Source organism: Phascolarctos cinereus, unplaced genomic scaffold (assembly GCF_003287225.1).
Source record: "Phascolarctos cinereus isolate Bilbo 61053 unplaced genomic scaffold, phaCin_HiC Scaffold_5;HRSCAF=322, whole genome shotgun sequence".
NCBI lineage: Eukaryota > Metazoa > Chordata > Mammalia > Diprotodontia > Phascolarctidae > Phascolarctos > Phascolarctos cinereus.
In genome coordinates, this window is record NW_027555958.1 from 427426316 (window position 1) to 427444435 (window position 18120).

General features: G+C 44.1%; 1 protein-coding gene across 1 annotated transcript; it reads right to left on the reverse strand.

The window, feature by feature from the left end:
• Positions 1-4235: 4235 nt before the first annotated feature.
• LOC110209906 (low affinity immunoglobulin gamma Fc region receptor II-b-like) lies at positions 4236-18064 on the reverse strand. Its single transcript, XM_020988646.2, has 7 exons — positions 17891-18064; positions 15138-15158; positions 12648-12902; positions 10554-10808; positions 9211-9321; positions 6360-6391; positions 4236-6206 (listed from the first exon to the last, which is right to left on the reverse strand). Exons 1-7 carry the CDS (start codon positions 17964-17966, stop codon positions 6117-6119), a joined length of 840 nt encoding a protein of 279 aa, XP_020844305.1. The 5' UTR covers positions 17967-18064; the 3' UTR covers positions 4236-6116.
• Positions 18065-18120: the final 56 nt, after the last annotated feature.

Sequence of the window (18120 nt, forward strand, 5' to 3'; positions counted from 1 at the left end):
ACATTTTAGTCACTGTATCCTGTTTTAAGGGGGTTTTGGGGGGTTGTTTTGTTTTTAATGCACACTTGAGAGATACCTTTTATGTTAACTTTGTGTGGGGGAAATAGATACCTGTCCCATGCTTGATTTACATTATACACCTTTCTATATGCAGTACCTTTCTGCTTGCCACTTGAGACAGACTCTAGATATGAACCAAAACCCAAGTTTAAACAATTTTCCCTAAGGCATGGGGAGGGGGAAGGGTGTAATGAGTTGAAGGGTGTGAGAAAAGGAGTCTAACTTGTCTTGTTAGAAGCCAGACTCCTCACTACAACTGAAATTGGTCTGTGCTGCTTGGATGAGCAGATGGATACCTTAGTGGGGAGAGGGAGGGGGAGGGGGAAAGGGGGAGAGGGAGAGCACCTAGTGCCCTAGCCCCTTAGGTCCTGCAGTGGTTGCTAATTTTCAGTACTGAAATCACAAATCCATCAAAGTAGCAAATAATCTACCTCACAGCATTATAGAAGATCAAATGAAATTAGGCATACAAAGGACTTTATAAACCATAAAGCTATTTATAAATGTCAGCCCTTATTTCATGACTTATAAACCGCAAAACACCAGGTAATGTAAATTGTCATTATTTTACCTTCATAACAACAGAGTGAGGTAGGTAGAATAGACACATCCATTTTATAGATAAGTAAGTGGAGGGTCATGGAAGATAAATGACTTGGCCATCTTTATATACCCACAAAATGGCAGAGCTGGAACTCAAATCCTGGTGTTTTGACCTCAAGCAAGCCCAGCGGGATTTCCACTATACAATGTTTTCTCTGTGTATGAAGCAGATGACTATTCTTCTCCTTCGAAGTTTGTTTTTGGAGACCTACTCCTCTCCAACAAAATCTCCTCTTTTAAGACCCTTTTTGCATCTTATATAGCCCCCTTCTCTTAAGCAGCCAATGGCTTCATGCCATCCACTAAGGAGTAGAACTGCAAACCCAATCTGCCATCTCTTTTCTATACCTACTTCAATCCCATCTAGTTCAGGCCCTCATCACTCCTAACTGTTCTTCCTTTCTCTGGTCTCTCTTCCATCTCCCATAAGTCCAAACTATCCCTCACATAGCTAACACAATGCACCATTCAATCTCCTGCCTCTGCTCAAAAAACATTTTTCTCTTTTGTCTCTGTTGCCTTCTCTTGTCTACTGAAGAAAGTGTAAAATCTTTGTCTTGCATTCAACACCCTCCACAATCTCCTTCCAACCCTACTTTATAGGCTTATTTCATTCTGCTTCCCTTAACATACTAAATTTTCAAGTCAAATTGGACTCCTCAGTGGCCTGCATTCCCATCTTGCCACATCCTACCTTCACAACTTTTCTCTCATTATTCTGCATGGATAAAATGGAATTATCCCCTGCTCCTCCCACTATCTCCACCTATTGAAATTTATCTTCCTTCAAGGCCCAACTTAGGCGACACCTCCTCCATGATGATTTCCAAGATTCCTTACCCTCTACTACAGCTAGAAGGAACTTCTTCCTTCTTCGAACTCTTATAGAACACTGCTGAATATTTGTGCTTCTGTATCATAGAGGCAACTAAGTGGTATAATGGATAGAACACTGAACCTGAAATCATAAAGCCCTGACTTCAAATGTGGCCTTAGACACTTACTAGCTGTGTGACTTTGAGCAAGTCACATAACCACTTCAGTTTCTTCAATTATAAGATGGGAATAATAACAGAATCTACCTCGCAGAGTTGTGAGGATCAAATGAGATAACATTTGTAAAGAATTGTCTTGGCTTAGCATAGTGCCTTGCACATAGTAGGTGCTACATAAATGCTGTTCCCTCCCTTCCCTGAAGGTATTTGTATTTGAGTACATATCTGCCACTGTTAAGTTGTAAGCTCCTTTGGGGTAGGTTTTGTTTCCTATTTCATATGGGTATTCCCAGTTAGCCTGGCACATAGTAGATGCTTACTAAATATTTATTGAATAGAATTAGTAGGGGGAATATGACTCATTTATCAAAGTGGATTCATGCTACTCCTTAGACTTCGAATGCCCTTTATTACCCTTGCCTTGTGAATTTCTACTGGTGATGCTCTGTTTGGCCTTGCTCTGGTGAAGAACAGAGATGGGAACTGCCATCCTGAGCCAGGGTTGGCTCAGGCCAGTCTAGTGATGCTGGTTTAGGATTATAATTCAATAAGACACTTGTGAACTGTAAAATGCAATAAGAAACAGCTTTACTTAGGAGAATATCAAAAAGGCTACGATTTGGATAAAGCACTGCTCTTTGCCTCTGAAACAGTCACCTATATCAGAAATGTGCTCCTACAGGGCAGTGAGAATTCCCCTAAAACCTCCAGCACCAACTCCCCAAAGGCTGAAACTTTTATATCTCAGGAAACAAGGAGGCTAGACCAATAAAAATCTCCACGTCTTAAAGGGACACTGGTCCAGTTTACATAAAATAGGCTCTGCTCCTATCATGCCTGACATTAACCAGAACTAATGGGTCCTTCATAGTGTCTGTTAGGACTTCTCAAACTGGGGAACTTGGAAAAGTCAGAGATGAAAGGTCCCCACTAGGGGAGGAGCCAGAAGCACTGAGCTGGTTATATAGAGGTAGAGATCAGTTATCAGAGATCAGGGTTACTAAGCAGGGAAGCTGGAGCCTGGCAACAGGAGACAATGTCTAGATCAGAAATGTGCTTCATAGAACTAGACAGAACCTTAGAGAACATTGAGTCCAACCCTACTCCATGGAATTGAGGTCTAAAGAAGTTCAATGATTGACCCAAGGTTAATACAGGTTAGTAAGTAGCAAAGTGGAGATTCAAACCCAAGCCTGATATAAGGACCCCAATAGCCTCTGTGCCCCTCACTAAACCACAACCTAAATAAAACTTGCAATAATGGCTAAAACTTCCTTTTCCCAGGGGAATTTGAATGTCAACCAGAAGCCAGTTCCTAAGAGTCACTCCCCTAGAGCTTGAACCTTCACCAGTCTCCAAGTCCAGGCTCCCCTTCTTTTTACCCAATTCTTCGTCCTATGTTACCCAGATAAGAACCCTGTAAAAACTCACCAGACTTTCCCTTCCTTGCACCCTTCCCTCTCTCTTCCATCTGGAGTACCAATGAAATCTGACCTATTTCTATCCTTCCTGACTGACCCTCTAATTATGAATAAGTATTTCCCCTCAATAAAGCTGACTTGCTTTACTTCCTCACTGCTGACTCTGCCCTTATGCTAGCTCTGTCTTGTGATGGTGCTCTACCCTTCCTTTTACTGCACCTTGGAATTCGTAATCTTACTTTAAGTACACTTAGACATTTCATGATCCCAAATTTGGCAGATCGCAGGGTATGAGGGACAGAGATATGATGTAGGGTTGGATAAGGAAGCCCCAGATACTGAGCAAAACTAGATTATTTTCATATAGTACCCAAGACCACTCAGATCAGTCTTGTGGTCAGGTATATATTTTCATGTCCTACGTAGAGAAGTCAGTGCTATGCACCTTTCCACTTTCCTTAAATTTGATTCAGCTAGATAGCTCCCCAGCAGCATTGTCCCCTGCTCCCTCTAGGCAGCAGCACAGACTACAGTCACTTAAACCTCATCTCAAATGTTACTCTCTACACAGAGGTGTGGTAGGGATGATGACAGTGTGAAAGGTGAGGAAGAGGACAGAAGAAACAACCCCTCTACCCCTCTGTCCCAGGCAATCCTGAAGGGTTGAGCATGTGAGAAACAGAAACCCAAGGATTCGGTCCTACATGTGCTCCTTTTCTTTTCTCATCTCATTTTACCCAAAAATCAAGGCACAGCTTGAGCCAACTCCAAGTCTTATCCTTCAGGATACTCTCCATTGAATAGGAAAATGAAAAGCAGGTCAGTGCAGAAAGTCAGTTGTTTTCCCTCTACCCCTTCTCTGTTCTAAGGAGTTCTTTACCCCTTGGCATGCGATGGACCCCTTCAGCAGTCTGGTGAAGACAGTGGACCCTAAAGGATTGGCTACATTTCAGTTGGAGGTTAGTGAAAATAAGATGTATTTTTTTTCCCTATCCAAGATGACAGACCCCCAAATTAAGAAGCCTTGCTCTATATCCCATTGTATCATGAGGCCTACCTCCTTTCTGTTCCTGAAGACAGAAGTCCCTTGCCCACCAGGAGACCCTCAGTACTCTCTGTGATCGAACGACCTAATAGAGAAGAGCCTTGGACTGGATTGTGAGATGATAACAATGCTTTATTATATGTAGGATCACAGAATGCTAGAGCTGGAAGAAATGTTAGTGATTGTATAGTCCAACACACCTCATTTTACAGAACAGTAAACCAAAGTCCTGAGTGGCAGCACTGGAAATTGATGGAAAAAGAAGTGGATTTGGTGTCAGGAGAGGCTTAGGTAAGAATCTTGCCTCTGACACTTATTAGCTTATCATGAGCAGGGGCAAATAATGTCAGCAATCTCTACCTTAGTTTTCTGTAAAACTATCTGTAAAACGGGAATAAAAAGAATTATTTTTATGATCAAGTGAGACCACATATGCAAAACATTTTGCAAAACTTAAGACACTTTATAAATGTCAGCTAAGTGACTTGCCTAAGGTATCACAGTATGATTTCCTACCTTGACTGAAAAGACACTAAAAAAAAAAATTAAGAATATGAGCTCAAGAAGTCTTAATAAAAATCTCTTTTATTAATTAAACATGCATTCTGAAGATAGCGAATGTATATCCTTAACCTTACCCTATGGAGAGATGGGGGAAATGAGTGGAAAAGGGAGAGAAGGGCTGTCAGTGTATTAGGAAGCCAGAGATAATAGGATCCTGATAGACATTAAGTGCCAGAGATACACAGCAAATGCTTAATGAGCATTATTGAATTGAATTGAGATCATCTAGTAAAAGCCTCTCTTTTGGCAGATGGGAAACCTGAGGTCCAGCAAGCTGAGCTGACTTAACCAATATCATATCACTAGTAAGTAGAAGAGGCGCAGTTCAAACTCAGGCTCTCTGCCTTCAGCTCCAGTATTCCTTGTACAGCACCATGCCACCTCTCATCCCAAGATGGCTTTGATGCCCCTCCCTCAACCCGCTCCACCTACCCTGGGCCAACAGATTAGGCCCCAACCAGAACGGCAACACTGAGATGCCCACCTCTCAGGGAAACAATGCCTGCCTAGAAAGGAGTCATTACAAGTGACATTCCCTGATACCTTTCCCAGATCCCTCTTTCCTAATCCCTTTCATGCCTCACCTGCCTCCTTCTCACTACAGGCCATTCACATTGAGCCCCAAAACCTTTAGCACCAAGGACTCTACAGTGGCAATGGGGTTCTTATGGCATTGTTGAATCTGACTTGGTATTTCAGGGGCATTTCTTCCTCTTCAGGATTCCTAAATTATTGTCTATCTAGGGCTTCAAGGGAGAGCACAGCTAGAGAGAACTAATGTAAAAACCAGAGAGGTTTTCATAGAGCACCAGACTTTTCAAAAGTAGGCTGTGATAAAACAGGTGCCTGAGGCCCACTGTCTTCTGCCCCGGGCCCTTCCAGGATTTCAACACAAAATAGTGAGGACTATTTAGGGGTGGGACAAGGAGATTCAGGGTACAGAGACATCCTGTTTCATCACTTGTAGATAATCCTTCTCTAAAGTGAGCCATACTCAGCCACCTCCTGACCCCACCCCAACACCTGTGGAAAGAGAAAACTGCCTCTACAATTAAAGCCCGCCCTAGGGAGGGAGAAATTTCAGGAGGGAGCAGAGCGATTCCTTTAAAGGGACTCAGACATTTTGGATTGTCCAAAGTACTGTGCAAGAGTGATTCAAGATATGAAGTCATTTGATTTGGGTAGATATTGGCAGCACAGACAGGCAGTGTAAACACTGACAGTCAATTGCCTCAAGTCTTTAAAAGCAGTTTAGGATTCATGCAGACAACTGCAAAAGAGATGTTCAAATCCATTTTCCTGGAATGGCAAAATTGGCTCAGAAAGCAGCTGGTCTCCAGGCTTAGGTCCACCAGGTGCCTTCACCTGGTGCTTGTGGGAACAAGCAGGTTAGGACCACTGTGGGAGGGATAGAGGTGATCATGACTATTAGCGATTCTGATAAACTGAGTGTCCGGATGCTTCTTCCTCAGGACTATCTGTGTGCTTTAGAAGTGAATAAGACATCGAATTCTCCACCTAGAGAAAACAGAGAGATGAGGAAGAATTGGGGAGGTGGGATATGTAAAGCAGAGGAGATGGAACAGGAAAGAAACTTAGCAGAGTCCACTAAAGAAAGGTGAGAATAGGATGGTGGAGTGTATGGGGAGGAAGCTAGGGCACCTCACTTACCTCAATCCTTCCAATCTCATCAGGAGTGTGGGCTGTGAATGAAAAGAAGAGTTGTCAGGCCCAGACATTGCTACATTAAAGGATTGTAAAGTGCTAAAGATACTGTTGTTGCTGCTGTTATTTGTATAGATAAGGCAGAAGCTAAAGAGTACAACCCAATCTTTTACAATTAAAAAAAAAAATCCAACTCTGCCCCATCCTCAGCCCATTACTGTAGGCCAAGAGCAAGGTGGCCAGATTCCTTCTCTGAGCCAGCCCCACCTCCTAGCCCCACAGCTGTTGCTGAGTCTGCAGCACACCTCCACTCCAGAGCCCTGACTCCTCACCCTTCTTAGCTGAACATCTTCATCTTCTAAAGAAACTGGATTTGAACCCAGAAGATCTGGATTTGAATGCTGCTTCCACCACTTAGAATCTGCATATAGTGCAGTGGAATGAAGGCTTAATTTGGAGTCAAAGCAGAGCTCTACCATCTGTGTGCCTTTGAGCAAGTCACTTAAGTTCTATGGGCCTCAGTTTCCTCATCTGTAAAATGAGGTTGTTGAATTAAATGATCTCTGAGGTCATTTCCATCTCTAAATCTATGATCCTATGATTTTATGATCTTGGGTACATCATAGGATCCTTTTGAATTTCAGTTACTTTATCTGTAAAATGGGGATAATAATGTTTATACTACTTAACTCACAGGGTTACTATGAGGATTAAATTATATTAGTATCTCCCTTCCCATCACTACTGACCTCGCAGTGTTCCTGAGAGTCCCATATTAGCCCTAGATACCCCTTACTCCCCCTATCTGAGAAGCACTCTCCTGAACTCCTAATGGTATAGGCTTTGCCATGTAACGTCTCCACTTTTGCCCATCTCCAGTGTTGTCCTGGCTATGCTACAGAACTGACCAAGAGAGCTGAGCTTCTGCCCTCCTTGCAGCTCGACTGAGCTCCCACAAGCATTCTTTTCTTCAGCCTCCAGTCCACCTTGCAGTTCCAACTTGGGGAAGGTGTATCTGTGTCCCACCATACACTGGGACAAACTAGTGAGAGAGCCAACTGTACTCATTTGGTTCCTCTATGAGATTCTCTTCTTCCCTGTATTTAGGGCTATCTGGGAGAGCTAAGGCAGGTCATATAGAAGGTGGGACAATGGGACAGTCATGAACTTTAGGACCAAGAAGAGGGGAAAGGGTTTGATTAAAGGAGAAACAGACACTCCCTTAAAGCTGCCACATACCACTCGAGATATTTTCTGAGACAGTGGGAAGTAAACAAATACAAAGACCTTGGAATTTCTGTACTCCAGATCTTAAGCCAGTAGAGGTGGTGGATCGGGTGGGTGGGTGGGGCACCAATGCTCATCTCATGTGAAGAGATTATTGTGTCCAAGAACCAGCAGTGGCTGAGCCACTACCACCTCCCACCCCTCTCCCATCCCACTGCCAGGAAACACTAAGACTCCCACCTTCCCTGAGAGTTTGGCTCCAAATCACTGAAGCCCCTCCATCTAGCACTTGGATTATTCTGAGGAATCTGGTTGGAAGCATGGGGAGAAGGAGAAAGGCAGCCAAGTGTGGTGAAGAGGACAGATTAGAAATTGGAGAGGGAAGGATGGGATCTAGACCCCAAAAAGAAAAAACCCTGGACATTCCCACATGGCCAAATCTCTGGAGTTTGCCTGAGGCTATAATCCCATCAACTGGCCTTTCATTGTAGCTACCCCCAATTTCCCAACTCTCTGTTACCCTTAACCTAGCCTAGCCCTCCATTGTCTTACCTCCCTATGGCCCCCAGCCACTTCCCACCCTTAATCCTAGCTGGGCTGCATTCTCCGTTGGCCATGTGGTCCAGGTCCCTGGAATTCTATTACCTCACAGTCCCTGCAGACTACTTGGCCACTTCTAGATCCCTCCCATAGTCTTTCCGTGTATAAGATCCATCTTGTCTCCATTAAGGTGCTCAGATTCTTATAATCTAGCCAATACTCACTAATGTTCAGACTCCTCAAGAGTCTGCTCAGTATGGCAGATGTTCTAATAAACCTTGTCTTTGGCTGAAAGAAGGCTTGGGTCAAATTCTTTCAGACAGGATCCACGTGTTGTGATTTTGGGGTCCCAGCACCCCTAAGCCCCTGAACCTCAACAGGAGGACTATTGTAGTTCTGACTCTGCTCCTTTCTATTTGTGTGACCCGAGACAAGCTGCTTAACCTTCTAGGCCCCCATTCCCTCATCTGTAAAGTCAAGAGACTTTGTTAGATGACCTAGAAGATCCCTTCCTGCTCTAAATCTGTGATCTTATAAAATTTCAAGCATTGCTTTCCCATTTCCACCACCCCACACATAGCCTGTCCCTAACTAGGGCACCATTGAAGAATCCAGTTGGGATAATTCCAGCCTAAGGAAAAGGAAGTGGTCATTAGTAAATGAAGATGATTGTCCAAAGAGGCAAGAATGCAGATAGCTAAGTAGAATAGCTAGGAGGTGTGTCTCAGAGGTCATTGGGTCTAGATTTTAGTGTCTCTTAGTGACTATCTTTATCCCTTTCTGTTTCTTGCTATTTCTCTTATCATATATGTGTTTCTCCGTCAAGTTAGATTTTTCATGTGATAAACTGTGATATCTTTTATTTATTAGATTTGCAAAGTACTGTCCCCAAGCTCCTGACTTCAGCATCTGTGGAGTAAAAGAACTCCAGTGTTGTATTAAAGAATCTCACAGTTATAGGTATGCGTAGGCTGAGGATTCCTTAAACCAGGAAAAAATTGGTATTGAACCAGGGTCTGGGAACAGACAGGGCTGGGATCTTGGCCAAGAAGAGAGCCCATTACATAAGAAACCAAGGGGAACCACATACCTGGTTTTTTGTGTCGCTTGTAGTAATACAGGGCAGCAGCAGCAATTGTAGCAATCACAACCGCCAGGACCAATGTTATTATAACTACATTCACAGAGCTCAGCTTTCCTCCTGATCTTGGAAGAGAGAGATCTCAAGATACACAGTACTTCTCCTTCCCTACCTCTACCCTTTCCTTCCTCTCCACTATTACTAAATCAGCCATGCCCCAACTTCCCCTTTTCTCCTCTCATCTTCAGTAGCCTCCTAGTCTCAGCCTCCTGGCTTTCTGGCTTCTTTTAAGTCTCAGTTCCAATCCCACCTCCTGCAAAAAGCCTTTCCCAGTCCCCCTTAATTCTATTACCTTCCCTTCAAGATAAACTCCAATTAATCCTGTATAAATCTGGATTATACAGAGTTGCTTGGATGTTACCTCACCCATTAGACTGTAAGCTCCTTAAAGTTACAAACTATTTTTTCTTTCTTTATATGAAAGCTTAACATAATATGGGACCTGATACTTAACAAATGCTTGTATATTTTATATTGACTTGATCCGTACTCCTTCTCTATACTGACAGAGGTCTTCACTCATAACCTGGTAGAGGAGCCCCAAGAAGAAAACACTCCTCAGGCCTCTCTTAAAAGGAGAGGCCATTTGCACAGGCTTACACAGTCTCTACCTGGACACAGAACTATGGAGATGACCTAGGAGATGATAAAGGATAGGTTGTGGGATTCTAGGAGTACTTTATAAGCTATGTATCTGGATCATCTTCTCCCCTTAGAGGGGTTCACATTGATATTCTCGGTTCAGCTCAAGAGTCATTGAAAATTTATCTTCTTAAAGCTTATCACTTGGGAGCTGTGGTCTCCAAAAGAGGTGAGCATAGAGAAGCTGGACCTCTAGCTAGGAATGCTAGAACCCCAGCTCATCTGATTTGATCACCACATGGTGGCAATTAGCAACTGCCATGACTCTCCATGGCTCTTTGCCTCAACTGGAAGTACTGTGAGGGGTGGTATGGAATAGTGTATAGAGTGCTGGGTTTGGAATGAGGAAGACCTGCCTTCAGGTTCTGCTGCTGTGTTATCATACAGATGTCACATCTCTCTGAGCCTCAATTTGATACCTCTAAAATAATAGTAATAGTAATAATAATGCTTCTGGGTTGGTTTTATTTTTTGTGGAGATCAAATGAAACATGTATGAAAAATGTTTCATAAACCTAAAAATGCTATCAAAATGTCAATTATTCCTACTATTTCTTTCTAGCGTTTCATGTACACTCCATAAGAACTACATAATCTTGGGCCTAGATGTCTGTCTTTTCCCCTCAAACGCCTTGGCCAAGTCTCCTTACCTTGGACTGTGATAACCACAGTTGCAGATAGATGGGAAATATGCCCCATGAACCCTGTACAGTAGTAGGATCCACTGTGAGTATAGTTCACTTGAGGGACAATATAGTCGAAATTCTTATATTCATACTTTAAGGCTTGGTCATTGTGGTAGTATGTGACTTTGTGCAGTGGTTTGCTCCTCCAGCTGTGGCATCTCAGGATCATAGAGTCACCTTCCATGAACTCTAATCTCTCTACTTGGAGCAGCAGCCAATCTGAAACGCAAACACAAAGGCCATTGGCACAGGACATTTCAGCTTCTCCTAGAGCCTTGGGCCATCTAAGACTTCCTGCTGTCTCCAGAGACAAAGAAAAATAGATCCTGACTCTGAACAGTGATGCCAGTAACTGAACCTGGCATGAGGACACGCAGAATGCCACTTGCTAGAATCTGCCCACATGTTATTTTGTTGTTTGTCCTTGACATTTGACTCAAGGGTATATTGGATTTAAGTGAGGCAGAGCTACACAAAGTCATCAGCCTCTTTCTTTCTTCCAGAGTCATCAAAGTACAGTGGCAAGACAAAAATCAGGATGACTGGCGATGGCTCGGGATGAAGCAGATGATCCTGGCATCTTCAGTATCTGACCAATCTCTAAGCATTCCACAGTGCCTGCTTCAGCCACCTTCGTGCCCATTGGGAAAAGATGTTCTTATCTGCCTATTCCCCTGGCAGGAATCTTCACACGCATGGGGTAGATACCTCACTAACTCGTCAACGGGTTGATTACCTTCAACCTTGTTTAGCCTACCCGCCAAGATGGGTGACCACTGCACAAGCTACAGTTTCTTGGAACCACAGGAGAGAGTTGAGTGCCAGGTGGACACCAGAGGTGGATGAACAACCCAGAGACAGGCTTAGCAAACCATCCCACTAGAGGTACTAGTCCTCCTTGAATACCCATTCACCACAGATGAGAACCCAAGGCTTAGCAAACCATCCCACTAGAGGTACTAGTCCTCCTTGAATACCCATTCACCACAGATGAGAACCCAAGAGATGGGGAGAACATGCAGACAAGACAAACGTGGAGGTAACTTGGGAGGAATTAAAGAACCAGGCAGGGGCCTAAAACATTTTAGAGAATGTGAGGTCATTTGTCATAACCCTCAGACTGCAGGGCATGCTAGTGTAACATGGTGAGCTGACCATGGGACCCTGCTGCTTAACCAACTCCATTGGCCCCCATTGCCTCTAGGAAAAAGTGCAAATTCCCTTGTTATCTTTGAAAGGCGTTTACAGCCTAGCCAGCCTCACTGGGCATGACTCTGCCCTCCCTTGGATCAGCCCACCCAGCGAAAGTGGCCTTCTCTCTGCTCCTCTCACACTGCTTTCAGCTCCCAACTCCAGGCTCTTCTGTTGTCTATCTCTGTGCCCCACCCCCGCCCCTTATGTGTGGAATGCAGGCCTTCCTTACCTCTCCCTCATAAAGACCCTCTCTTCCTATAAAATGTAGCTCAGGCAATATCTTCTGCAAAAGCCATTCCCAGTCCTCTTATCTGCTAGTAGCCTTCCTTCCAAAATACTTGGTCCATATTTATACTTGTAAATTTTGTATGTATGTTGCAGACATATATTATACAAATAATATGTGTATGTATGTATACATACATATGTATACATACTTGTTATCTCTCCAATTAGAGTGTAAGCTCTTTGTGACCAGGAATTGTTTCATTCTCTATACTTATATTTACACTGCTTAGTACATACTAGGCCTTTAATAAATACTTATTGAGTGATTAAATGTGGGTCCCTAGTCTCCTGGCCACTCAGAAGGGAGTTGTGCAAACTTCCTGGCAGAAATAAGTAGAGAAAATAGAGTCAATGAGAGAAACTTAGAACAAGACAAGCTAAACGCATACCTCGGTAAGGGCAATATTGAAAAGGAGAATTAAAATAGCTTGATTTCTCAGGAACTCTCCCACCCATCCCCCTTGACATTAGCTCTGCCAATAAACAGGATATGTCCCTTTCCAGGCTGTACTGTAAGCAGATTTTAACTCTTCCCCTCCCTTCCACCTTACCACAGAATCCTTCTCTTTCACTTACCACTAGAGACCTGTAGTTTTACAGAGTTGCTGAGAGCAGTCTGTTCTGTCCTGCACTGGTACTCCCCACTGTCCTCGATGTTGACAGCTGGGATGGTATAGGAGTCCTGGTGGATGTGGACAGTTGACCCATTGTGGAGCCATTCGCTGGAATCATGTCCAGGGGTTTGGAACCCTTCACAGTTCAAAGTCACATTGTCCCCTCGGAGCACATTGAACCATGGGGGTTCCAGGGTCAGTACTGCCCTTGGGGGACCTGATGAGGGTAGACAGGAGAGGGGAATGAAGAAAAGGAGTCTCCAAGGAGGCATCAAATCCCAGATCTGAGGGGAGGAAACCAGTGACAGGCAGAGAGAATAGAATGGAGCCCACCCAGTGCGTGCTTAGAGGGCTGTGGACTAGACAAAATGTCAGAGCTGGTCAACTGCTAGTGGCAGTTTTCTCACACATAGATGCCACACTGAGTCATGAGGCCCCAGGGCCTTTTCCAGAAGGATGGACAGCTCCCTAAGGATCCCCCAGGTCCCATCTGATTAGTAAAAACACAAACACAACAACCACAAAATCCCAAGAACCATCGTCTTCTTCTCAAAGACAAGCTATGTCAGGGAATGTAAGACCAAATGATCTATAACTTCCATCTCCAAAATTTAGGGGAAACCCTGAAAATCTCTTGGGTAAGTATTGCTCTATGGTAAGGAGAGTGATCAGTCATTTACTGAGGAAATACTCTTCCTGAATGAAGAGGGGTCACATGTGCCTCCATTCCAAGGTCAGGCACCCCAGCCCCTACAGCTGCTAGCCTCATCAAGGATCTGAATCTCTGCCCCCATACCTCCTCCTCCAACCCACTCAGCTGACATTCATCCAGAGACCCAACATTTAAAGGATAGTAGATAACACAGACACATGTACAATGCACAATACATGTACTCAGCAAGGTGTAGACAGCAGCACCCACAGACTGTGAGCTCCTCGAGAGAAGGGATTGTTTGCCCCTTTCTTTGTCTCCCCAGCCATCATTGGTTCCTGAGACATCACAGACACCTAATAAATCCTTGCTGACTTGGTTTGACTTGACCCACGTAGCATATGCAAAGATATTTAGAGATCACTTGGGGCAGGAGAAAGAATGCTGCCTTTGGATCCAAGGATCTTGGGTTCAAATTCTGGTTTAGCCACTTACTAGTTGTGTGACCTTGGGCTACTCAGTTAACCTTTCTTGGACTCAGTTTCCCCACCTGCAAAACGAGGCAGTTGGATTAGATGATCCTTTCCTCTTCGATCCATGAACCATAAATTATGTTGACTACCTCAGAGCAACCACAGACACATAGAACCCAGACATGCCATGGGGAGTGGGGATGGGAAACAAGCATTTATTGAGTGCCTACTGTGTGCAAAGTGCTGTGCTAAGTATTTTACACATATTATCTCACTTGATCCTAAATCATAAGATTTACAGCTGAAAGGGACCATAGAGATTATCTAGTGAGTCCAACTTCGTCATTTTACAGATGAGAAAACTGAGGCTTGGAGCAGTGAAATAATGAGGGCAAATGGGTAGCAAATAGCAGGCCTTTCTTTCCATGGAGCAGGTAGTGAAACACACACACGGGCCCAGGGATGCAGAAAAAAATGGGATATACACAGAAGAACTGCTCAAACCCAGAAGGGCAGCTAGGTGGGGCAGTGGTTAGAGCACTAAGCATGAAGTCAGGAAGACCTGAGTTCAAATCCAGCTTCAAAGAGTTACTAGCTATTTGACCCTGGGCAAGCTCCTTAACCCTGTTTGCCTCAGCTTCTTCATGTGTAAAACAAGCTGGAGAAGGAAATGACAAACCACTCCAGTCTCTTTTTCAAGAAAACCTCAAATGGGGCCACAAAAAGTCAGATGACTGAACAATAATTCACTCAAACACAGAGAAACATGGGGACAGACCTGTGAAGACTAGCTTTTTTGGAGGGTATATGCTTTCTGTGACTTCTCAAGTGAAACCAAATTTCCTGGGTAGCTAGGTGGCACACTGGATAGAGCACTGGGCCTGGAATCAGTAACATCTGAGTTCAAACCCAGGCTCAGACACTTACTAGCTGTGTGACCCTGAGTGAGTCATTTAACCCTTAACTCTGTTCCCTCTCTGTAAAATGGGAACATTAGAGTAGAGTCAGACATGACTGAACCACCTGAAAATAACAGGCTCCTGAGGAAGAGGGTCGAGTCTCTAGCAATAGAAAGGAGAACAGAGAGCTTTGGGTGGAAGGTTCTGGGGCAAGAGAGTTATCTCAGTGACAGCTGCTTCCTCACTGGCCCTAAAGTCTCACTCTCCTCTTAATCAGGTGGGTTCAAGGCTCCAGTCAGGATAGGAGCTGCTGTCCTGGATGTACTGATGTGTCCTATACTGCACTGATATGGATGTTCAGGAAGGGTGGAGAGGAAGGTGGGGGTTAAAAAATAAAAAAAGACGCCAGGACTGAATACAGAACTTACCATTACTCCTGATGGCTGGAGCTGCAAGAGACCAGAAAGCAGGGATTAGACCAGGACAGGGAACCCAGGGGCCAGGTAGCTACAGCATGGAACTCCCAGGAGCCAGGCTAGGGACCCAGCGAAGCCTGTTGTGCAGTCTTTCCCCAGGCTTTCTCACAGCTACCTGGAATCAGAGTGATTGCAGGGGCACTGGAAGTCCCCTCCCCTCAACAAAATAGGAAAACAATCTACTGCCTGCTCAGTGACATTGGAAATGCCACCATTAGAGACCTTCCTGGGGCTTAATATTTTGTTCCCTTTTAAAATGCAAACTTCTTTCCATCTCAGTGTGAATGAGTTTATTGAATTAAATCCTTTCTTGAGAGTAGGGTTTAACCTGAGTGCTCATGAACAGGGAGAAGGATAAAGAAAGGAGAGTCTCTGGGGGACTGGCTATATCTGGCTATGCTTTTTCTTCTTTGTAATTTTTTAAAATTTGTTATTTATTTATCCTTAACATTCTTTTTTTAAAGGTAGAATTCCAAATTCTCTCCCTCCTTTCCACTCTCTGCTGCCCATTGAGAAGGCAAGAAATGTGGTATCACTTATACATGTGAAATCATGCAAAACCTATTTCCATATTACTGGCTATGCTTCTTAAGAACTGTGAAAGGCCATGGGGGCTGCACGTCTGGCTTAGGATTTGTGAATAGTCACTATTTTAACCAGGTGGTACAGTGGATAGAGCACAGAGCCTAGGCACGAAGATCAGAGCTGAGAACTAGACCTCAGACATTTACTAGCTGTGTGATCCTGGGCAAGTCTCTTAACACTGTCTGCCTCAGTTTCCTCATCTATCAGATGGAGACAATAACAGCACTTACATCACAGGACTGTTGTGAAATGAGATAATATCTCAAAATGAGGTAATACATGTAAAGCCCTTTCCAAACCTAAAAGTGCCATTTAAATGCTAGCTCTTATCATTAGTGCAAAGGCAGAATTGGATCCTTACCTGAACAGGGGAATGAGGCCAGGGATGTTTAGATGTTTAGAGATGGTGCAGAGGGAAGGCGCAGGAAAATCAGAACTTTCTTTCCATGTAGACAGAAAGATAGAGCAGGATTCTAAGAGAAAGCCATCTCCCCAGCAAGGGCTTGAAAATGGGAAAAAATGAGGATATCCAAGTATCTTAGACAGAGGAACTACTCTGAAAGTCAGGAGACAGGGTCGTGTGATCTCAAGAAAGAAAGTCCCTTCATTTACTAAGTATTTGTGGAACACTGGCTCTGCCATTTACTAACTGTGCAACTTTGGGCTAGACATTGAGTCCTCCCTTGGCCTGAGTCTCATTTATAAAATAAGACATCTAGACTACATGGTATCTTGGGTCCCTTTGGGGTCTAAAGTTCTATTCTAATTACTGAAAATGTCCAGGGCTCCTGGAGTCCCCAGGTCACTGAGTTGAATCAAAAGGTGACTGGATAGATCTATGACTTGATAAAGCTATGGAACGTCCAGGGATCTGTCCAGACGCTAGTATGAGCTGCATGACATTTGGGGGAAGTAGAGAGGAATGTCTGCCATGACCCATTGTGGGCAAGCCTGGAGACTTTAGATCACATTTTGGCATTGGTGGGGCAGGAAATCTACACTTAGTATATCTCATCTAAACTTAAAATTTGATCTGGAGATGACCCCCACACACAAAAAAAAAGGGAAAAAAAGAGGAATTTGCACTAAAATCAGGGGCATGATGTGGCTTTGGAGTTAGAGGACCTGAGTTCAAATTATCGCTCTGCTACCTTTGCAACCTTGGGCAAATCATTTACCTTCTTTGGCCTTGGGTTTCTCTCTCTCTCTCTCTCTCTCTCTCTCTCTCTCTCTCTCTCTCTCCTCTCTCTCTCTCTCTCTCTCTCTCTCTCTCTTTCTCTCCTTTCATCTAAAAATTGGGGGAAGAAGAGGAGGCATCCAAGTGACCACTAATGTTTCTTCCAACTCTAAATCTTTGATGTAGGGCCACAGTTTAGAGCTTAAAATTACATTAACATTTTTTGATACACCTCACCACCACCCTCCATTTCAGATAATGTCTATATACCTGAAGGAAATAAAATTATTTTAATTATTTTAATTATTCAAGCCTCACAATCTGCTGTGCCTGAATTACTGAAATTGGGGTTCTACCTATTTGCTGGTTCCCCGGATAAACACTTCCCTTCCCTCAACAAGGAAAGACAGCTTTAGACACAGGAGGGGAGCAAACTACAGCAAATGTTTCGTGATTTGAGCTGCAGAGGGAGAAACACCCTCAACCACCTCTTGACTGAAGCAATTTGACTCCAGTGTGGTTACTAAAATAGAAACATCCTGGAGATGTCTGTCTAACACTGAGTTGTTATCAGCCATTTATACCACAGAGACGGTCAGGTTTGCAAAGAACAGGCCACACAGTAGCAAAGAGAAAGAAAAGCTATCAGGGTCCCTGGTCGGGAGAAGACAGTCAAACAAGAGCCAACTTTCACTTTGCCTAGAGCAAGGTGTAAGAATTTGCACTATTGGAATGGGATTGTCCAGCAACTCTAACATCTCCCCTCTGTCCTGACTCTAAGGAATTGGTTATGTTTAGCCCCTTAACACTCCCACCCTCCCCCTTCTTTCCATTTTCCCCATTCATACTTTCCTCCCAAGTTAGGCCCCCAAATGATGCCTGAGCTAGAGTTGGCCCTTTGTCTTTGTACCCCCATTTTCTACTCCATTTATCTCAGACTCACCTAGACACAACAGTGCTATCCACAGCAGCACAGAGCTGGTGGTGGTGACAGGTTGGGGCACCCATGGCCCCGCCATGGCAGACAGGGAATGCCAGGAGCGGACTCCAAGCAGCACAGAGATTCAGAAAATAGCAGCACACACCCGTCCCACCGCCGCCAGCAAGTCCACTCCAGAGGACATGTAAACACTCCTTTTAGAAGAGGAAATGAGCATTGGCCTTCCCTCAGAA